Source organism: Bufo gargarizans, chromosome 1 (assembly GCF_014858855.1).
Source record: "Bufo gargarizans isolate SCDJY-AF-19 chromosome 1, ASM1485885v1, whole genome shotgun sequence".
Classification (NCBI taxonomy): Eukaryota; Metazoa; Chordata; class Amphibia; order Anura; family Bufonidae; genus Bufo; species Bufo gargarizans.
The window spans coordinates 365,763,043-365,786,971 of NC_058080.1; the positions used below are offsets into that span (position 1 = coordinate 365,763,043).

The following is a 23,929-nucleotide window of genomic DNA, read 5'->3' on the forward strand; positions in this document are numbered from 1 at the left end:
TAAATGACGAGGAGAGCTATCCTGGACAAAGGCTTAAAATGTGAGAGGGCAAAAACAAAGGATCCCTGAGGAGGATATGGTAACCAGTAGGGCAACTTGGTGAAAGACACAGGCCTACTTAGTAGTAAGTTCAGTAAACCAAAACTGCCGAACATTTAATTAATTTTACCACCAATGCACCAGATACTAAGCGTTGATGCCACAGCACGCATGTAGAGCACTGAGCCTGAATTGGCTATGGCCCCTGCAGGGCAGTAAATAATATTGTACATGGTGTACCTCAAATGCATGAAAATTCTGTGTGGCCAGCCATGTGGCAGCTGCCCCTTAAGAGTTTGAGGTATCCCAATATTGTGGGTTTCAAATATTTTAAATGACAGCTATAAAATATGAATATTTTCTTATAAAATTCTTATAAAGGGAATCCCCAAACTTAGACATAAGGCAAACAACTCCAAAATGTCTCTTCCCTGAGGCAGGCTTTATATCAGGGTTAAAGCAAGTGTTTCTGAACTTTTGCAGTCTAAAAAGGTGGCCATACACATTGATAAATGTCAGACCAACCCACTGACCATCTAAGATGTATGGGGGTGACCTGACTCTCCCCCCAATGGCAATAAAAATTTTTTTTTTTTTATGAAGAATCAGGCAGCTGGATTTAGGCTGTGCTCGCATCTGTGGCAAGCTGTTCCAGCACAAATGCCGGCTGTTGTACAGACCTAAAACTTTTGCATGCAATGGCATTTATGCTTAAGGTGGCCAGATCACTGCCGGACCTCATTACAGACAATGGGGATCCAGCAGTAAACTATAGAATCTGGCAATGTTGGACACGGTGAAATCTGGCAGAGATGTGAACGAAGCCTTAAAACATACCTGATCCTTTCTGTTCTTAAAAGGGAACCAGTCCCCACGAAAATGCAGTACAACCTGCAGGCACCATGTTATAGAGCAGGAGGAGCTGAGCAGTTTGATAGTTTGGCATTTCATTCATTTACATTTTCTGCTCATTCTGGACTTTGTATGCACAATCACTGATCAGACCGCCTCCATAACTTCAGAGACAGCTGTCAATCACTGATTGAAGTCAAGGAGGCGGTCCCAAGTCCAGAATAAGCAAGGTTTACTGAAGCTTTTCCCATAAAACTATATATCAATCTGCTCAGCTCCTCCTGCTCTATAACATGGTACCTTCAGCTCAGACACCATGTTCAATGTGACAGGTTCTCGTCAAGTGCCTTATTCCCTTACCCGTACTGTGAACACATGCAAGCTCGGCTGAGTGGAGCCTCCATGCGTATGGCGGGAGTTGGCCCACAGTTATCTAAGGTGTATGGCCGCCTTAACACTGCCTCCTAAACTCACACAATGACAAAGGAAATTACACACACAAAAAAAAAAAAAAATTATATATATATATATATATATATATATATATATATATATATATATATATATATATATATATATATATATATATATATATATATATATATATATATATATATATATAAAAAAAAAAATCACCAAAACAACCCACATGCCCCCAGGCAATAAAAGCAGAGCCAGAGAAAACAAAATATCCCCTGAGTTATACTCCAACTCCGCCAAAGATTCACATGGTGCATTTAAATGTATATACAAACAATATATATATTAGAGATATTTTTCTAAATTCAATCTATCCCCACCCAATTAGGGCATTAAGGGAAAAGCAGCGAGAAGAGAAGGAACAATATCCTGTCCAGCACACTGTGCCCTTCACAATTATTTGCTTCAACAGGATTACTTATTCTTTAGACTGGTCCAAGTTATTCTATTAGCATTTACTTTTCACTGCCCACATGGGATGTGTCAGGAGGCTTGCTTCAAGTCAAAAATCCTTTGGGCAACATCTATCTTGACTTGGCAGAACAGTATTTCTATTAATATGTGGTGACAAGCAGCTGTCAGACATGGTGGGGAACCCCCAAAGCCAAAATCAACTAGATCTGTCAACAAAAATTATATGTATTTCACCAGCTATATAGCAATGTGAGGCAGATGAGGTATTTGGTTCATTTTAAACTAACCACTACCAGGTCCAGGAGTATTATTGCTAAAGGTTATCTTACATAAGAATGGGTTTAATAGAAAAAGTGACAAATTTGACTAGGTGTCCAATAGTATACAATGCTCTACAGGCAAAAATAAATGCACTTTTTAAAGTCATTGGGAGCGCATGGTGCCATCATGCTAGGATCACAGGTCCTTCTGCATCAAGTGAAGAGCGACTTTCTCTGCATGTGCAAGTGGATGAGGTTTTAAAAAAAAAAAAATAATTTTAACACAAGCAGAACGAAGGGTGTACTATTGAAAGCATTAATAATCTTGGATGCCATTAATTGGGTAATTCTTTATACTGGGGGGTTTACTATGGGAGCCATGTGACGTTCAGGGGCATTATGCATACTGCGAGGGCATTGCAGGGGTTGGGATGTTAAAAAAAAAAACCAATACAATGATTCAATTTTTTTAATGGATGTTTTTAAAGGGTTATGCTCACCTCAGACAATGGGGTCAAATCTCTATATGGTGCACATTCACAGTCGTCCTCCATTCATTATCTATGGGGCCGCCAAAAACAAGCTAAAAAAGCTATTTACGCCGTGCCCATAGAAGTGAATGGGAGCGGTGGCCGGTCGTGCGCAGTGTGCTCCCATTCACCTCCATGGTGAGAGCGCTTGGTCGTGGCCGGACCGGAGTCCTCCAGCCACCACTTTGAGAGGCTCTGTTTTCTATATAGTTGAGTGTCCCAGCGGGACTCGCACCTATAAGACAATTTGTGCATATTCCAGCGATATGCTCCCATTGTCCAAGATGAGACACCCCTTTAAAAGGCCATTAAAAAGTAATGCAAACCGGCTGGAAAATGGATGCAAAACTTTTTTTTTTGTGTGAATGTAGCCCAAGGGTATTATTTTCATGACATTAAATAAGCGTTATAGTAACAGGCTGTATTCGTTGCACTGATGATTCGGGGGTATTTGTATTTCACACATAATTGGCATATCCACATGCCATACATGTCTAATAGATAAGGTCTTAAACTTTCAGGAGAACAGCTGTCTCTAAACCGAGTGACTGGCAAACAAGATATAGGATTTGAGGGGAAAAAAAAAAAACTAACTAAATGGTGGTGCTTTCTATTGAAAGAACAGCCAAGCGCTCTTCTGTGCCTCTGTCATACATGTCTGAAGTCGGAGTAGCATCTAAGTCATCTAAGTCACTTTGCAATGTATTTAACAATCTGTCCCTCTGCAGGTACAGTGGGGAATTTTGTAAAGGAAATTAGGTGGTCAGTTAGGTTTTATGTATGCTGTACACAGTTCATACATGAAGTACTGTACATGCAAATGTTAAAAAGCACCATTATTAAATACACTCCAAAATGATTACAGATTTAGTGTTCAGTATGATAAAAAAAAAAGTTAATCCTACAGAGCCAGTGTGATGCGTCATGTACAGGACATTTTCATCAACAGCCTAAAAGGTGGTCATACATATTAGATGAATGTCAGCAGAATCTGCAGATTTCAGTGGGACAGATCTAAAATATATCGTCATGTCCCCATATGTTGGGGAGAAAATGAAGGACGACATGAATGATTTTAACATGCCCAATCCAGTTTTCAAGGGAGATGAGCAGCTGCCAGAAGTGCCTGGCAGGGGTTTACTTCCCTCTCCCTGCCGAGAACACATTCATGTACGGCAGTCCAAAGGTGCATGTGTACGGAGGGGTCCGGAGAAATAGCCGACAGCTACTGGCCAAAGGGTACCTCCCTTTTTGTTCCTGCCAATGTAAGGGCACTTTCTGATACAAAGGTGGCTGTGAGGGCCACTGTTTCTAGTTGTGTCTATGCTATATTTCAGTATTAATATATTAAAAAGGATTGAGCTAGTCTAGACAAGCTATTAGGACAATTAATTTTGCATGCGGTTTTTGAACACAAAAAAAAAAACAAAAAACTAAAAACTTTCATATATTTTATACCCTTCACTTCTCCTGCCCAGTCAATGAAGCAAAACTGCTTGAGCCCATCTGCAAAGGAGAGGGTAAAAAGAGGGGCAAAAACCCATAACATTTGCCACTGCTAAACCACCATGTAGACGTTAAAAGTTAATTATTACAACATAAAATCAATATGTGTTTAAAACTGACACAGTATCATACTACAAGAGATTAACACTGCCAACTCAGCAGCAATTAAGACATTCAGGGTGAACTGCTAATGCCATCTTGAATTGACACATAACAGAGTTGGCAGTAGAGCGTCCTGTGGCATAGCATGGACACATTTACCATTATATCTGTGTTAAAAAAATATTCTGTGATATATAAGCAATTTAGTATGCACTTCTGTTTTCATCCAAGCTACCAGAAGCAGCAAAAAGTTAAAAGAGCTACATACTGTCGGCATGTACCCAGCTAAGAGGGCAAACACAGGAAAAGTTCTAAGATGAAGTACAGGGGAAAAAAAAAAAAAAAAAAATCATTTGCTTTTTGGATTGTTTTGCCAGCTGATATGACCCGTATAAAAATGCTGAATTGGGGAGGGAGGTAATGGAATGGTGGAGTCTACTTGAGGTTCAGATGCTGCCTGAACCCCAATACTTCAGGCAACCAAAAGGAAAAATGGGGGGGGAATAAAAAATACAAGAGAAACATTCCATTATCTGCATTCCCTGCTCCTCTTTACTACATTCCAGAGCTTGAAGGGTGGGAATGACTAGATACAAGCCTGTGAAGGAGAAGCAGGCACATCCCATCGTGTAGATATTCTCTGCCCCATAGAAGTCCAGCGCCAGGAATACAGCAATATTTATATATATATATATTTTTTTTATATAGATTTCTTTAGAAGTTTACATTTTTCGTCCTTCCTTTAAGAATAAAAAGGCATGTACACAAAAACCCTCTTTAAATTTCATAGATTTTTGTGGTTTGCAGCCATTAAAAAAATAAAAATGTATGTGGGTTCCAGAGAGCAAAGTTGGGATGAGGGTTTTTGGTTTTTCTTTTCTGTATTTGGAGGTATCTGAAAGAAAATTTATGTATTGTTGCAGTGCAAGAAATGAGGTATATGAGGTTTTTTTTTTTCCATAGAGTTAATTCTAACTCTATACTGGCTCAACCTGAACCCCATCTGAACCCATCAATGCATTCCGGAGGTTCCCACAGACAAGGAGTAATAAACCTGAGTGTGAAACAGAGTGATTTTTTTTTTTTTTTGGCTTCAGCTGTACTGGATTTGGCGGAAATGTCAGGGTGAAGAGCTGTTAGAACCGGTAACATGGGGAGTCGAAGATGGAGCCACTGATGTGCTACTGGTCCCTCCCACACTTGCTGTCCTGGTAACATTTCCTTTGCCGATTCCAGATGTTGAGGTAGGAGGTTGAGCAAACAAGACCCCTAAAAAAATAAAATAAAAATGCGATGAAATATAAAAAAAGTTTTCACTTGCGTTCGATTAAGACCCCAAAACACCCATATTATCACACAATTCTAGCATTCAAAGAAATAAACTGATTCTTAGCAATAAGATGGTGGACAATCCTGGAAAACCCCTTTAGTTCTCCACAGTCAGGCGCTTAAAGGGAACCTGTCACCAGTTTTATGGTGTCCTAACTAAGGGCAACATAAATAAGTGACTGATTCTTTTAGCAAAATGCTGGGTCACTTTCTTTAATTGACCGAGTCAATCTGCCAACATCTTGTATTGAAAAGCTCCACCTGATAACGATGGGTCCTGAATATTCATGAGCTCCTGACTCTCCCCGCCCACCTGCTGCTGAATGACAGTTTGTTTCCATATGAATCAGCAGCAGGTGGGCAGGGGAGTGGCTATAGCTCTGAATTAAATAAATATACGCTGGACTCAATGATATCACGCTGGACTCAAATCAGCTCATTAGCATGCGGCATCTTTGTGTGTATATTATGAGGTAACCATCTGTCACACCAGTAAGTGAATACATCTAAGGTACTTTTTAGTAGTTGATGATTGTATATAATTAGATTATAATCAAATATCCACATGACAGGTTCCCTTTAAGGGGCTCTGGAAGCAGTTCTTGTTGTGGTATTCTAACTAGTAAATGCACTTTTAATCTTCTTCCTGTTGTGTGGAGTCCATTCAAGTCAATGAAGCAGGCAGTTTACTCCTCCGAGTCAAGGTTTTCAGTCACCCCTGCCTCCTGTAGCTTGATTGATGGAGCCTGTGTGGCATCTAATGAGACCTGGTGATAATGTTCCCTGCCCGAGAGAACGTCAATCAAGCTACAGAAGAAGAGCGGGGAAACCTTGATTCAGGAGTAAACCGTCGCCTCCTTGACTTGAACAAATTCATTTCCATTCAACGGGAAGATAATTAAAAGTGCATTTTCCGCATATTTACTAGTAAGAATACCACAACAAGAACTGCTTCCAGAGCGCATTAAGCACATGAATAAAGTACTGTGGACAGCTAAAGTTGCATATCTGAGATGTCAGGTTCCCTTTAAAAATAATTTTTCCTGTCTGACAACTGAAACCCTTTAAGTGTAAGATCTGTCTTGGGGAAGAATTACATGTCACACAGTGAAATAAATGGGTGACCATGGTGGCTCCAAGCCCTCCAGAGTGTCCTGAACTGGAGACATCCTCCCCACTCCAAACATTAATAGAGGACATATGTATGTCACAATGGAGAACCAAGATGGAGCTTTAGTTTTAATGATGCTAACACTTCTCTAACTAAAAGATGAGCTGTAAACTCTCCTGACAAGTCTTAGTAACTACCTGTATTCCCCGTGTATTAGTTCTAAAGCAGAGGAAAAAAGGAGGAATGCAGCAGCACCCTGCAAACCAGATAAAGTACAATAATGCCATAGTCACAAAAAAATATTACAGTGCTAATACTACGCTTATTTATAAAGAGAGATACTTGGCAAATGCATTTTTTACAAAACCATCTGAGCCCGTCACAACTGTGGCGTCCTCAGGGGAAAGGGAGCTACTATCAACCTAGTTTATAGATCCATTTCCCCTGAGGATGCCACAGTTAGGCCCCTTTCACACGCGCGAGTATTCCACGCGGATGCGATGCGCGAGTTGAACGCATTGCACCCGCACTGAATACCGACCCATTCATTTCTATGGGGCTGTTCACATGAGCGGTGATTTTCACGCATCACTTATGCGTTGAAAATCTATATCTATATTCTGCGTTTTTCACGTAACGCAGGCCCCATAGAAATTAATGGGGTTGCGTGAAAATCACAAGCATCCGCAAGCAAGTGCGGAGCGATTTTCACGCACGGTTGCTAGGAGACGATCGGGACGGAGACCCGATCATTATTATTTTCCCTTATAACATGGTTATAAGGGAAAATAATAGCATTCTGAATACAGAATGCATAGTCAAAAAGCACTGGAGGGGTTAAAATATATATATATATTTATTTATTTAACTCACCTTAGTCCACTTGTTTGCGTAGCCTGGCATCCTTTGCTGAACAGGACCTGGGGTGAGCATTAATTACATGAACAGGACCTGTGATGACGTCACTCTGGTCATCACATGATCTTTTACCATGGTGATGGATCATGTGATGACTGACGTCACCAAAAGGTCCTTGTTGCTACAAAAAGCTAAGATGAAGACAGAAGGAGATGCCGGCCTGCGCGAACAAGTGGACTAAGGCGAGTTAAATAATTATTATTTTTTAACCCCTCCAGCGCTATTGTACAATGCATTCTGTATTCAGAATGCTATTATTTTCCCTTATAACCATGTTATAAGGGAAAATAATACAATCTACAGAACCCCGATCCCAAACCTGAACTTCTGTGAAGAAGTTCGGGTACCAAACATGCGCGATTTTTTTCACGCGAGTGCAAAACGCATTACAATGTTTTGCACTCGCGCGGAAAATTCACGGGTGTTCCCCCGCAACGCAACCGCACATGTTTCCGCAACGCGCGTGTGAAAGGGGCCCTAAGGCGAAATATGTCGGGGGAGCTGCAATTTAGTTTTTAAATAGTACGGCTGGCTGTGACATGTCCGCATCTTTGTGCGCTGCAGACATAGCATGTGGACACAGGCGACAGGGTAAAGTACTCATAGGGGAAGAGTAGCAAGCATAGGGATAGAATTGCAGGCACCGGACAACAGCCCCCATTAATCACAAAGTATAGGCATATGTAGTCAAGATCCTAACAGCAAATCGGCAAGTAGCCAGAAGGTTGATGTCTTTAAACAATACCTACTATCCCCAGACATTGACAGACAACATATAGGGGCAAACGTTTGCTGCAATAGTGAATCAAGAAGTTTCATACTGTAGCCTGGGAGGTATGCACAATATCTCTTAGGCTGCCCCCCATATCAGTACACCTGAAATATAGTACTCCGATTGGAGAATTAGTAGGATTTGATGTAGTATCCTAGCGACAGAGCCCAGCCGTAGCTCATTTTAAATTTTCCTCTTTCGGTTTGACACTTTCTTAAACTAAAACAAATAAATGTTACTTTTAATTCTGACCACTAACTCGAACCCATTAGCCTCAGGCTACTGAATTGAAATATTTAATTTCCCGGGTCCAAAAGGTCCCTGAAGCAAAAAATGTGTTTGATTAGGCACTGTCTGTTAGAAGATGGGCCCAACATATTTTTGAGTCTTTGTGCAGTAAGCAATGTGCTGTTACTTCTAGTTCTATGTATGTATCAATATGAGACAGACAGGTGTCTGACCCCAGCACCCCGCCAATCAGCTGTTCAATGAAGCAGCGGGACTCACCGAAGCTCCCTGGCCTCACAGATTACAATGCACAGAGCTGTCCCTTGTACATCGGCCATGCTACTGCAGCTCAGCCTCTAACACTTGAATGGGACTGAACTGTACCTAGGCCATGTGATTGATGAAGGTGAGGACTAATGGGGTCATTTATCAAACTGGTGTAAAGTAGAATTGGCTTAGCTTCCGATAAACAATCAGATTCCACCTTTCATTTTTGACTGCTCCTTTTGAAAAACGAAAGGTGAAATCTGATTTGTTGCTATAGGCAATTACCACTTTACACCAGTTTGATAAATGACCCCATAAGTGCTCAATCAGTGCCTCAGCCTCTTTATACAGCTGATTGGCAGGGGTGTCGGGAGTAGGACCCTCACCAATCAGATACTGATGGCCTATTCTGAGGATAGACCATCAAAAATCACAGAAAACCCCTTCTATATATGCAATTTAAATGTGATCTCTAAAGCCTAAGTAAAACAGAGCACGTTACAACTTGGGATCCATTTACACAAGCCGATACGGAGGGGCAATGGGGAACAACCCCCCCCCCCACCACCACCACTCGCTTTAAGGGGTTGTCTCACTTCAGTAAGTGACATTTATCATGTAGAGAAAGTTAATACAAGAAACTAATGTATTGTGATTGTCCATCCATCAGTGGTGGTCCTGCTTGCACACTATATGAAAAAGCATCAGCCTCTCTGGTGGCCGGGACCGTGGGAGTGCACATAGGCTAGAGTTTTTTCCTATATTGTGCAAGCATGACCACCACTGATGGATTGCAGGGTGGTCTGTAACCATGGAAACGAGCAGTGTATAATGTGATGGAAAGATGAATCCCGCCAGCAAAGGAAGCAATATCAATAACAATATATTAGTAAGCGCCTTGTATTAACTTTCTTTACATGATTAATGCTACTTGCTGAAGTGACAACCCCTTTAAGCCACATTTGCATGAAGCAATCATCCCCTCTGTTTAAACGATCATAGTAAATCATTTGTACGCATATCGTTTCATTGTTTGTCGACACCACACCCCTGTTAAAGAAGGGTGACGGACTGACGAAAAACAAGCTTTTTATGTGCTGCATAAATCACCACATTAGTGGAACATTTGCATGGGACAAATATTAGGAACGAGTTTTCGTAGAATTTGTTCCCGACAATAGGATCAAATTAACATAGGCATTAGTCTCAGGAACAAGATCATCTTGATATAAGATCAAAGCAAAGGGAATGAATGCACAGGCATGTTCAGTCTAACTACTTACATTAATATAGATGTCACCTCTATCCAACATGGTTACATTTAGACACTCAACTTGCAAACGGCTGTGAAACAGTTGGATTCTGATCCTGAGAAGGTTGAATAGCTAAGCAAGCACACTTCTCACATGAACAGTCCAAGAAGTGAATGCTGGCAGGTCATTGGCTAGGGCTTAATTCACAGGTCAGTGTTTGGTCAGTTATTTTGAGCCACACGCAGGAGAGTAGCCTCCACAGAGATCAGGTACAATCAAAAGATTTCCACTAGTTCTGTGTTTTTGACCCGTATCTGGTTTTGGCTCAGAATCACTGATGGAAATTCTTAATGTGTGAATAAGGGCTAAGTGAATAAAATTCTGACTGGTACAATCCACAAACGGGTTGAGGGAAGACATGGTAAAAAACAAAGCAAAAACCTACCAGTGTATACGATACCGTTCAGTTCCACCGACATGCTAATACTGTTAGTGCCATTGGTAGTAAGGTTAACAGCAGAGTCCTGTCTACCTTCAGCTGAAAAAACAAATGAACAGGAAGAGGCTTTATCGTACCTTCAGAAACCAGACATTTATTCATACCATGTGCAGTTTTCTGTGGAGTTTCTACATTTCCACTTTATGAACTGGCCAAGCCTGGGTTTGTCATAACTGATGGCAATCACCAATTTTATAAAAAAAACTATTCTGCAGTACTCTACACAGGTTGTAATCACTCACATCATAAGGCCTCATGTACACAACAGTATTTTTTTGCAGTCCGCAAAAAGGGGTTCCGTTGTTACGTGATCAGTGTCAGTTTTTGTTTCCGTGTGTCTTCCTTTATTTTTGGAGGATCTCCAGACATGAAGGAAAGTATAAAAAAAAAAAAAAAAAAAAAAAAAAAAAAATCTAAGTCACGTTTGCCATGCAAAGGATAGGAAAAAAAAAAAAAAAAAAAACGGACCCGGACGACAATCTTGTGTGCCTCCGTGTTTTTTCACGGACCCATTGACTTGAATGGGTCCGTGAACCGTTGTCCGTGGAAAAAAAAAAAAATAGGACAGGAAACACTGATCACAGATGCGGATGACAAACTGTGCATTAGCAGAGTTTTCCATGGACCCATTGAAAGTCAATGGGTCCGCAGAAAATCACGGAAAATGGAACAACGGACACAACAACGGTCGCGTGCATGAGGCCTAAGTCACATGAGTCCCGGGATCTGTTTACACTAAGGCATGGGAGCCATGGCTCCAATTGTGCATTTCTTCACGTTTCTCGGTTTGGTTGGCCAATGATGTGTTCACGTAAATATTCACTCACTCGGATTAATGATGGGCTCTGCAATTCCCCCCACCAACCTACTGTTCCCGTCTTGTCTCCAGTGTACGTTTACTAGTTTAAATTTATCGTGTTGGTCAGACCGACCGCCTCATAAAAATGACACCTTACCGCTTTGTAAACATGGTGGGTAATCCTGATTGTTTCAGACACCTACTCTCCATCATTTTTTATGTCTAATAATACCTTAATGACAAAATACACGATAGTTTGTACTGTTGCACTGCTTTATTGTACAAGTGTTTTAATAAACAAAGTCACATGAGTCCCTGTCCCCATTGGGGCCAAAAACTATTTTCTTATGACACACACTAGGGGCTATATCATATACAGTTTATCTGGGGCATACACAAAAACTCTTGGGCAAACAATTGTTTTGCCAACAGCCATGACTCCCGATCCTCCCATATATAAGCTTGCTCTGTGAACACAGATATACCAGCTTACCACACTGCCAGCTTCTGAACCATCATACTACCAAACACACACAGTATATTCTAGATCGTTATCATCATCTTTCTAGCCATCTCCGAACACTTTGACCCGACATGATAATCTGGGCAGTAGAAATTGACGGATGTAGCTTTTAGAGGGCTACCGTTTTTCTCTATGCAGAACGGTGTAAGTCTGTGATGGCTGACCTCTGACACTCCAGCTGTGGTAAAACTACAACTCCAAAGATGGCTGTTCTCAGAACTCCATAGAAATGAATAGAGCATGCTCAGAGTCCTTTCACCACAGCTGGAGTGCCGGAGGTTAGCCATCACTGGTGCAAGTGATGGTGGATACTTAAAGTGAGCTATATGTAGCAGGGATGCACAAATATTTCTGGTCCAACGGCCACATTATCCAACTGAAGCAGTCCTAAGAACAATAAACCTCTGGAAAAAACACGGGGGAAAAAGCTCTAATCAGAGCAGTCTGCCTCTTCAACTTTCATCGGCTCTGCCATAGAAAATATATGGGATCCATATAGGAGAGTCCAGATGAAAGTTGAAGAGGAAGCAGCGCTTCCGTTATTCCTGTTTTCTTACAAAGGTTTAACCCCTTGAGGACCCTGCCACTTTTCACCTTAAGGACCATGACACTTTGCATAGCTGACATGTGTCACTTTATGTGGTGATAATCTTTAAAACGCTTTTACTTATCCAAACCATCCTGAGAATGTTTTCTCATCACATATTGTACTTCATGACCGGCGTAAATTGGAGTCAAAATATTTAATTTTTAATAATAATAATATAATAAAATATATATATATATATATATATATATATATATATATATATATATATATATATATATATATATATATATATATATACCCAAGATTTAAAAAAAAATCTAAATTTTCAAAATTTTAATCTCTCTGCTTTTAAAACAGATAGAGATACCTCCTAAAATAGTTATTACTTTACATTCCCCACATGTCTACTTCATGTTTGGATCATTTTGTAAATTACATTTTCTTTTTTAGGGACATTACAAGGCTTAGGCTGGTTTTACACGGGCGTTGCGTGAAAAGGTGCGGGTGCGTTGCAGTAACATGCGCGATTTTTCCGCGCGAGTGCAAAACATTGTAATGCGTTTTGCACGTACGGGAGAAAATTTACCTCGCCTTAATCCACTTGCTCGCGCAGCCAGCATGTCTGTCTTCTTCTTTGCTGTATACAGGAAAAGGACCTGTGGCGACATCACTCTGGTCATTACATGATCTTTTACCATGGTGATGGACCATGTGATGACCGGAGTGACATCACCACAGGTCCTTTTCCTGCACACAGCAAAGAAGACGACAGAAGAGATGCCGGCTGCGCAAGCAAGTGGATTAAGGCAAGTTAATTTTATTTATTTTTTAAACCCCTCCAGCGCTATTGTACTATGCATTCTGTATTCAGAATGCTATTATTTTCCCTTATAACCATGTTATAAGGGAAAATAATAAATAATCGGGTCTCCATCCCAATCGTCTCCTAGCAACTGTGTGTGAAAATCGCACCACATCCGTACTTGCTTGCGATTTTCATGCAGCCCCATTCACTTCTTTGGGGCCTGCGTTGCGTGATAAACGCACAATATAGAGCATGCTGCGATTTTTAAACAACACATAAGTGATGCGTGAAAATCACCGCTCATGTGCATAGACCCATAGAAATGAATTGGTGCGGATTCAGTGTGGGTGCAATGCGTTCACCTCACGCATTGCACCCGCGCGGAAGACTCGCCCATGTGAAAGGGGCCTTAGAAGCAAGTCTTAACATTTTTAAGAAAATTTCCAAAACCCAATTTTTAAAGGACCAGTTCAGGTCTGAAGTCATTTTGTGGGGCTTACATATTAGAAACCACCCATTAATGGCCCCATTTTAGAAACTACACCCCTCAAGGTATTCAAAACTGATTTTACAAACTTTGTTAAACCTTTAGATGTTCTACAAGAATTAAAGGAAAATGGAGATGAAATTTCAGAATTTCACTTTTTTGGCAGATTTTCCATTTTAATCAATTTTTTTCCCCACTAACAAAGCAAGGGTTAACAGCCAAACAAAACTCAATATTTATTGCCCCGATTCTGTAGTTTACAGAAACACCCCTATACGTGGTTGTAAACTGCTGTACGGGTACACGGCAGGGCGCAGAATAAAAAGGAACGCCATATGGTTTTTGGAAGGCAGATTTGACTGGGAAAATTTTAAGTTGCCGTGTCACATTTGAAGACCCCCTGATGCACCCCTAGAGTAGAAACTTAAAAAAAACTAAAAACTACGGGATAAGATGGCAGTTTGGTTGGTACAAATTTTAGGGTACATTTGATTTTTGGTTGCTGTATATTACACTTTTTGTGAGGCAAGGTAACAAATGGCTTTTTTGGCACAGTTTTTATTAACACAGTTGGCACAGGTTTTTATCTGACAGGTTAGATCATGTGGTATTTTTATAGAGCAGGTTGTTACGGATGCCACAATACCAAATATGATTACTTTTATTGGTTGCTTATTTCAGTAAAAAAATAAAAATAAAAAATATATACGTTTTATTATGTGAAATGAATTTTTTGTGTCTCCATATTCTGAAAGCCAATTTTTTTTAGGAATGAGATGGCGGTTTGATTGGTACTATTTTAGGGTGCATATGACTTGATCGCTTGGTATTACACTTTTAATGATGCAAGGTGACAAAAAAAAAAAAAAAAGTTTTTTTACACAGTTTTTATTATTTTTCTTTTACAGTGTTCACCTGATGAGTTAGTTTGTGATATTTTTATACAGCAGGTTCTTACGGATGCGGCAATACCCAGTATGTATACTTTTATTTATTTAAGTTTTACACAATAACAGCATTTTTGAAAAAAATAAATAAAGTCATGTTTTAGCGTCTCCATATTCGGAGAGCCATAGTTTTGTTATTTTTTTGTAGGGGCTCATTTTTTGCTGGATAAGGTGAGTGATTGGTACTATTTTGGGGGGGGCATACGCCTTTTTTGATCGCTCGGTGTTGCACTTTTTGTGATGTAAGGTGACAAAAAAATAAATAAAAAATGAGGGGGGTGGATCATGTCATTTTTGTAGAGATGGTCTTTACGGATGCGGCAATACCCAATATATCTGGTTTTCTTTTTTACAATTGTGTGTTTTATTTTGGGAAATTATATATATTTTTATTATGAAAACTGGGACCTGATGGGGAAGTGGAGGGCAACAGGCACCCTGCGCGAAGCCTCTGCAGTCTACGGTCAGCCTTGACCGTGGCATACACGGGGTTAACACGCCGCATCAGTGTTTTCACAGATGCTGGCGTATGCAGCAGGGGTCCGGCTGTCAGTAACTGTCGGGTCCGTGCTGCTGATCGGGCGGGCGCAGCTCCTGCCCGATCAGCCCGCCATACATGTACGGCGCCACCAGCGCCGTACATGTACGTGCGGGTCCTTAAGGGGGTTAATTACCCCTTAAAATCTAAGACATTTATGACTAAATAATGTGCCATAATGTCTGATAAGTGCCAGTTCCACTTCCAAAACTCTCCCCCCACCCCCCTTCTCCCACATTCACACTCCAGAAAGGAGGGGGCTAAGCATGCATATTGCGTTCTCCAGCAAGTTTCTGAAACTGCAGAATGCTTCATTATTCCGATAAAATGCAATGAATGACCACCTATCCACCTCTTATCCTTTCTAGAGTTCCATTTAGGGGCCAGGAGACTCCCACTGTGCAGGTCTATGGGGATCTTAGAGCTAAACACAAAGTGCACCAGGTACCAGCAGATGGATGACTAGATGGATGGTTGGGGATGAATAGCAAGTGGTCAATGGCCGCATGTGGCACTGGGCTGCAGGTTGTACACCCCTTGCTCCAAATCAATATCCAGCCTTTTGCCTTAAAACACGAAGCCAAGTCAGAGTCTCCTTTCTACATAGGAGGGCACTGGTGGCTTTGAAAGACCATTTTCTTCTTTCTGGAGGAGAGCTACTTTGCATACCTTTTACAAGAGAGCACTGTGTCTCTCTAAAGCCATCAATAACCTGATTTGTACTGATTACAATCAATATCCATACAGCTGTCTATAAAGGGCTCACTTTTCCTTTTGGAGAAGACTCTGGCTTAGCTAAAGTCTAGTCATGTTTCAATGCTCTTGGATGGAGACTTATGGAGTAGCTAGCTACCTATAGGTGGCTTTACAGAAACTGTTTTCCTTCTACTGTACCAAAGCTGATTTGCATGGTGAAGGTATACCCACTAATTAGAGTCTTTGTGGATTCCTATTTAGAGTGAGAAAAAAGCAATGTTAAAAGCTACGAAACACATTTTCTGTACCAGACTAATATGCGATATGTAAGATATATGACCTGCATAACACAATCAACAAACATTAGTTTTGTTTCTAATAGAAAAATACAAAAAATTTTATGTCAGACACAATTGTCTTAGTATTGAATAGCATTGTAATCGATCTAGTACAGTCAGATCGTCAATTTTTATGTCAACAGTAAACTACCTTGGCTGTTAATGCGGATGTTCATGGGAAACTGTGTGGTCATTGCCAAGAGGTTTTGCTGGATTGCTCGCTGCACCAAGCGCTGCTGCTCGTCAGTTCCCAATGTCAACTTTTTCTCAGGGGGCTCCCCAGACTCTAGCTTTTCTCTGAGCTGTTCCAGAGCAGCTGCCTGAGCAGCCACTTGAGCTGCCACCATAGAGTGCCCTGCCAATGTGACTGGTATCCGTGATGGCACAGTCAAGGACAAAGGGGAGTCCTCTTCTAGAGAGGGAAAAATATAAATAAGTTCAAGAGAATCTTGTATTTGAAGCATTTCCAAACAACATATTACCGGGCTAAAACAGGCTCATTCGCACTCACCCTTCTTTATCTTCTGCATGGTGGTTAAAGGGCTTCCATTTGTGACCGCTCCTCCTAGCCCCATGGCAGGCATCTGAATCTTTGGTGAAGAAAGCATATTTGGAGCTCCACTAGGGGAATATGTAAAGAGGGAGCCCCCAAAGCTCTGTCTGCGCCCTTCTCGGCGGTTACTGTCTATAGCGGCCTGCAGTTCATTAGGATTGCTAAGGCCTCTCTTCTCACATTCATAGGGATATAAATACTTCATGTATCTGCAGAGAATAATTGTATAGTTATAGCACTTGTGTCTGAAGTCATTTTGCAAAAGAAACAGGAGAAAAATGTAAAAAAAAAATGTAAAAAAAATAAAAAAAAAAAATACAAAAAATAGGGTAGACCAAACTATATATATATAAAAAAAAAAAAAAAAGCGATAGTTGTTGCAGAGTAAGGGTATTTTAAAAAGCTATATGATATTGGAAACCCCTTTAATGTCATCATGGAAGGCCTGGCATCAACTTTGTAAAAAAAAAAAAAATTATATATATCATTTCTACTTTTCTTGTACAATGACCTGGCACTCACATGTAAATCAATAGGGTCCCCTTCTGTCCATTGTGTCTATGGGGCTGCCATAAAGCAATTTTTGCTGTGTAAATGCTGTTTAGAACAGCTCAGGCAAGATGGTCACCCCCAAAATAATGTTCAGGAAATATAATATAATTTTCTGATGACTTTTTTATTTTTTTTAAGAAAGGAGATGTTTGACATCTGGTTTTAACTGGCAGATATTTGTGGTGACACATATCCTTTAAGTGCTCTCTCTCCAAGGCTGAATGGGACTCAGCCTTAAGTGAGGTTCTCAACCATTCTACAAGCAAATCACTGCTATATATAAATCCCTACACTCTACATTAGGTTATCGTGCTTGCTCCACAGGACTGAAGGCATGGCCCTCGGTCTTGGACATTCCACAACTTTTGAAGAGAACGGACTACTCTTTAAACACTTCTATCAACCAGATATTTGGATCTAGTTCTGCTGACCTTCCACAGGTCATACATCTCATCTGTTTGATAGTGGGTATCTACCATTCAGACTCATGCTTCCACTGATCTGTCCACAAGATATTGCTTCTCGTTTATGGTTTTGCAATGCCATTTAACCTCGCTGGTCTGGAGTTCACAACTTTACCCAAATGCACTTAACCAACTTTTTAGCCTTTAAGGGCCGCTTCACACGAGCGGATGCCGTGCGTGGCATCCGCTCCGTGAAAGAGTGCCAAGACCCGCTGCAGACTGCAGAGGCACGGAGCGGTAACATGACTGTTAATGCTCCGTGCCTCTCTGTGATCTCTTTACTACGAAATCACAGTGACAACTGTGATTTCGTAGTAAAGAGATCACAGAGAGGCACGGAGCATTAACAGTCATGTTACCGCTCCGTGCCTCTGCAGTCTGCAGCGGGTCTTGGCACTCTTTCACGGAGCGGATGCCACGCACGGCATCCGCTCGTGTGAAGCGGCCCTAAAGCTCTTTGCGGTCTGTTTAGTTGGGTGGGCACTAAGGAATACCATTGTGATCCAGGGACCAGAAAATGACTCCCCTTGATCTGGGCAGCACTCTTTCATGATACAGTGAAGGCTCATTTTCAAATCCACAACCTGGTACCTAGAACGTGAAACATGTGGTGACCCTCTGATGTTATCATTTATATAATATAGCATCACTTATCGATGGAGCAACTTTTTAGACTCATTTGCTTTTCCCCCCTCCTTTCTTAATTCCCCCCCTTTATAACTTCACTGAAATCCAAGTGTACAGTGTTGCCTCATGTGCTGGATCACTGTACCAGGATGTTTTATGGGTCTCTGGTTAACCACGCCATTTTCTTCAGGTGCTGACCATGTTAACTTTTACTCTCAGCATGTGTCTTTACCATAATCGATTACTTCATTTTTGGCTTGCGAGTCCTAAGAATAGGCCACCAATATTTATCGATGGGGCTTTACCTCTCAGAACCACTGGAAATCCACAGAATGAAGGCCTTGCAGGGCTCCAACAAGTGCCGTGGCCTACTCTTTTCTTTGCAAGTGTAAAAATTAACAGTATACACTTACTGAGTGCGCAGAGTAAAGGCGGCACTGGTGATTGATGTTGGCAGATTTAGGCCTTTGGTGATCTCTCGCCAGAGCTTCTTATTGATTACTTCTACTAGCCCTCCCTTCTCAGTCACCAAGACATACAACATGTACAAGTCTAAGACCTGCTTGGCCATTATCGGAATTCTGTTCACAGGTGTCCCTAGGAAACAGACCATGAAAGTTAGTTAGTAGCTCTATACAAATTGTCAGCAATGCAATGTCAGCTTCATCTGGTATTCCACAAATGACAATGGTCTACGTATTCAGTTTTTATCATCTTCATTCAGAAATCTGTCACTTTGGCAATGGTTTCAAAGAGCATGACAATTACTTTGGACATGGTTAGACTAAAATGTAGTCAAAATGGCACAAAAAAAAATTAAATAAAAATAATGAAAAATACTGCAAAATCAATTTCCTATCCACAGGGCTGTCAATGCAAGTGCCAAATTAGTGAATCAAAAAAGCATATGCATGGAACCTAGTTATAAAAAAAATGAATCTACCGGTACAGTGTAGGATTTACTATAGAAAACAAACTGCAGAAATCTGAATAACATTTTAAAACTGCTCAGATTAGACATTTAAAAGTTAGATTCATTTTTATTTTTTCTCCCAACCATAGCTAAAATGTTTTACGCATCCGATTATGGCTTCTTCATTGACCCCTTTACACTGCTTGATGAGTAGATGATTGTCAGGAAGGAAGTGTTCCTTTCCGGCAATCGCCTGCTTGTCAGTGAAGGAGACCTCTGCTATTACATGCTGTGATCTCCACCACAGTATGGGAAGGAGAGATTGCTAATGCCATCACTCGTCACCATACTGAATCATTGTTCTGCCGGCAGCAGAAGCAGTTTATATGGCACGATCGGCTGCTGGCAAAGGATGATTTAGGTGACCGCACAAACTATCATATTACCCAATGAACAAGCTGTTTGCTCATTCATCAGGTAAAGGGCAGCACCTTTTCACCGGCAGATTATTGCCAACTAACCTTACTATCAATGCTTGTTGACGATTATCTACTCAACGCTCAGCCAGTCTAAGGCCTCTTTCACATGGGCGTCAGTTTTTTGGCCCGGATAAGAGCCGGGTGCGTTGCGGGAAAATGCGCGATTTTTCCGCGCGAGTGCAAAACATTGTCATGCGTTGCACTCGCGTGAGAAAAATCGCGCATGTTTGGTACCCAAACGCGAACTTCTTCACAGAAGTTCGGGCTTGGGATTGATGTTCTCAAGATTGTATTATTTTCCCTTATAACATGGTTTATAAGGGAAAATAATAGCATTCTGAATACAGAATGCATAGTAAAACAGCGCTAGAGGGGTTAAAGAATAAAATAAAATAAAAATTTAACTCACCTTAGTCCACTTGATCGCGAAGCCAGCATCTCCTTGTGTCTCCTCTGCGCTGAACAGGACCTGGGGTGAGCTGCTGCATTAAATACCGGTTAAGGACCTTTGATGACGTCACTCCGGTCATCACATGGTCTTTTACCATGGTGAATCACCATGGTAAAAGATCATGTGACGTACCATGTGATGACTGGAGCGACGTCATCGAAGGTCCTTAACCTGTATTTAATGGAGCAGCTCACCCCAGGTCCTGTTCATCAGCAGAGGAGACACAAGGAGATGCCGGCTTCGCGATCAAGTGGACTAAGGCGAGTTAATAAAATAAATAAAAATTTAACCCCTCTAGCACTGTTTTACTATGCATTCTGTATTCAGAATGCTATTATTTTCCCTTATAACCATGTTATAAGGGAAAATAATAATGATCGGGTCTCCATCCCGATAGTCTCCTAGCAACCATGCGTGCAAATCGCACCGCATCCGTACTTGCTTGCGGATGCTATGCGATTTTCACGCTTCCCATTCACTTCTATGGGGCCTGCGTCGCGTGAAAAATCGGACAATATAGAGCATGCTGCGATTTTCACTCAACGCAAAAGTGATACGTGAAAATCACCGCTCATGTGCACAGCCCCATAGAAATGAATGGGTCAGGATTCAGTGCGGGTGCAATACGTTCACCGCACGCATCGCACCCACACGGAAAACTCGCCCGTGTGAAAGGGTCCTAAATGCCCCTGAAGCGGATAATGTGGTACTACCAACTGCATAGAGGCATTTCTCTTGCCTCATTGCTTGTTAGAAAGTCCTTGGATGCCTGTAGACGGCCCATTTATTTACCGTAGTTAACTCATTGGCCGGCCCCCTCCCTCCCCTGTAGTTAACTCATTGGTGGCCAGTGGAGAGTACCGATCAGAGTCCCAGTTTAATCGCTGGGGCTCCGATTGGCAACCATGGCAACCAGGACGCTACTGCAGTCCCGGTTGCCATGGTTACTTAGCAATTTGTAGAAGCATTATACTTACCTGCGAGCTGCGATGACTGTGTCCTGTCGGGAGCTCCTCCTACTGATAAGTGACAGGTCTATGCGGCGCATTGCTTAATGATCTGTCACTTACCAGTAGGAGGAGCTCCAGGCAGCAGGAGGCAGTCATGTACACAGTTTTTTTTAGTATATTCTAACCTGAAGCGTCCCCATCACCATGGGAACGCCTCTGTGTTAGAATATACTGTCGGATCAGAGTTTTCACAAAGTGAAAACTCAGCTCTGAAAAAGCTTTTATGCAGACGGATCTGCGGATCCGTCTGTGTAAAAGTAGCCTACGGCCACCAATCTTGTGTGCATCCGCGTTTTTTCACGGACCCATTGACCCGAATGGGTCCGTGAACCGTTGTCCGTCAAATAAATAGGACAGGTCATTTTTTGGACAGGAAACACTGATCACGGATGCGGCTGCAAAACGGTGCATTTTCCGATTTTTCCACGGACCCATTGAAAGTCAATGGGTCCGCGAAGAAGAAAAGAAAAGAAAAAGAAAAAAAACGCACAACGGCCACGGATGCACACAACGGTCGTGTGCATGAGGCCTATGGAAGATGAAGACACTGTCGGACGGGTGCAAAATCAGGCCAATACAAACAGGCAAAATCGGGCCAAAAGAAAAAAAGCCAGCAGCACTCCAATAAGATCAAAATACACGTGTGGTTTATTCACCCAGTGTCAAGTCGCGACGTTTCAACCGCTTGTTGCGGTCTCTCTCAAGCTATGTATGTATATATCTCTATCACACATTCTGGCACGTTCCAGCATTATTTTGAGAGAATATCTCCACACATACAGCTCCCAAATGGAAGCATGTAAAAGTTGTTAAAGTAGTAATTCCCCATTTGCTAGTAGACCTGCATATTCCACTAATTGCTTTGTTGATAAGGCCTAATCCCCCTGAGGGCTGAAGGCGGGTTGGGGTTGGAATGCAGCATTCCCAGGTGAGTGAGGCCATCTAGATCAAACACCAGCCCCCACCTGGAATTTCTGCAGCACCCCCTCCCCCTTTCAGCCCTAAACAGCAGCCATTTTTTCACACCTTGGTATAAATTATAGGACAAGATATGTGGGCATTGTACGTACCTCGCTTTTGCATGAAACTGAATAAGTCATCCAGAAACTCTTTCCTTTTTGGGTCACCGTCCAGTTCATAAAGCTACAAAAGACAAAAAAATACAAAATTAAAACCAAGGCGCACCAGGCTCAATAGAGGAAGCAAACATGCTTTGTGACAAGACAGACATAGGTAGAGAGCGACAAAGAGAACATTGTGCCGCATGGTAAGGACGCTACATCTAGCCCAAGGCTGGCTTGGAATTCCAGGTTTCTATGCACAAACTTCATATAGGATTTTAAAACATGTAATATAAAAGCAAAGAGAAAAAGAACGTAAAGCTATTAAAACCTCCCATGATCACACACATCTGCTGATGGAACTGGCATTTAACACCCCAATTCTCTAGGGTGAAGAGGGTGGGTCGGCAGATGTGGGGAAACAATAGAATAACCTTGTAATAGCCAACATTTTGACTCCCAAGGCAACTTTCCATAGCCATGGCAATTCAAAGACTGTAGAGAAGTATATTTTTGAAGCAAAAACTGCAAAGGTCAGTATGGAAAGCTCCTATATTCCCTATTGTACTAGTTTTCTATGCTTGGGTGAACACATTTCAAGATGGGGGGGGGGGGGGGGGGGAGGAGTGTTTCTTAAAACAACTGGTTATTTCTTCTTTATGTTCTAAGCAGGTGAAGACAAGTCATCGCTCAGACCTAACAGATGGCAGGGTTTCTTACTGGGCTCATCTCCAGTAACCGTACAGGAACTTACATGTGGGAATAGAGGGTTTGTGGGCACTTCTGCCTCTGATTCACAGGAACTTATATCTCAGAAGCGAAGACCATAATCCTTAGCTCAAACAGAATAATGCCTTATATTTCAAACGATTCAATAAGTTCAAGCATTTAAAAAAAAAAAAAAAAAAAAAAAAAAAAAACACACACATTAGGCCATGTTCACACAGCAAAATGTGCTGTGCATTATGACAAAAAAATAAAAATAATTACTGAAGGACGCTCTCCATTGTTGGGTAGAAATACATGCCATAGTTCACACTGTGCTCATTTTAACAATGCAGTTACACTCACGTTTTGCACTGAAGTAAATGGGAAGGCATAAAAATACTCTCCAGAAATGCTGGAGTGGTATTTGGAGCATTTAGAAATATGCATAAACAGAAAGTGACCGAATTTCACAGGCCAATAACGCTTCTAATCGGCTTTGGATTTTGCAGAAAGCGCACTATACTACAACGAACAGGCCCCGAAATAAAAACGTCAGAGCAGCAATGATTAATGCTAGAACATATGAAAAGATGTAGCAACCTCAAACCTGTGAGCAATATCACGTCCTGCTTATCTGACAGTAGATAACTAATTTGGAATCCAATAATCTAGAAAGAACATTTCAGAAAACGTCCGATAATGATTAATTTTCAGCACAAAAGCAGTGGACTTGGACCAGACCGGAAGCAGCAGCCTGGGATCAAGCGTGGCACATTAAGGGTGTGGGTTTACAAATGGAATTTCCACACAGATTTTTGTGCACATTTCTCAGCGTTTCCACGCCAAATCCGCATGTGTTACCAGAGGA

General features: G+C 41.4%; 1 protein-coding gene across 1 annotated transcript in view; it reads right to left on the bottom strand.

Moving 5' to 3' along the window:
• Positions 1–5,186: 5,186 nt before the first annotated feature.
• ARID3A (AT-rich interaction domain 3A) overlaps positions 5,187–23,929 on the bottom strand; it is a 51,899-nt gene continuing 33,156 nt past the window's right edge. The window contains exons 3-8 of the mRNA XM_044284277.1: positions 22,363–22,435; positions 18,853–19,036; positions 16,755–17,005; positions 16,395–16,655; positions 10,507–10,599; positions 5,187–5,452 (exon numbers count right to left, since the gene is read on the bottom strand). Of these exons, the coding sequence (XP_044140212.1) occupies positions 5,304–5,452; positions 10,507–10,599; positions 16,395–16,655; positions 16,755–17,005; positions 18,853–19,036; positions 22,363–22,435 (1,011 nt within the window). The 3' untranslated portion in view covers positions 5,187–5,303. The remainder of the gene's footprint in view (positions 5,453–10,506; positions 10,600–16,394; positions 16,656–16,754; positions 17,006–18,852; positions 19,037–22,362; positions 22,436–23,929) is intronic.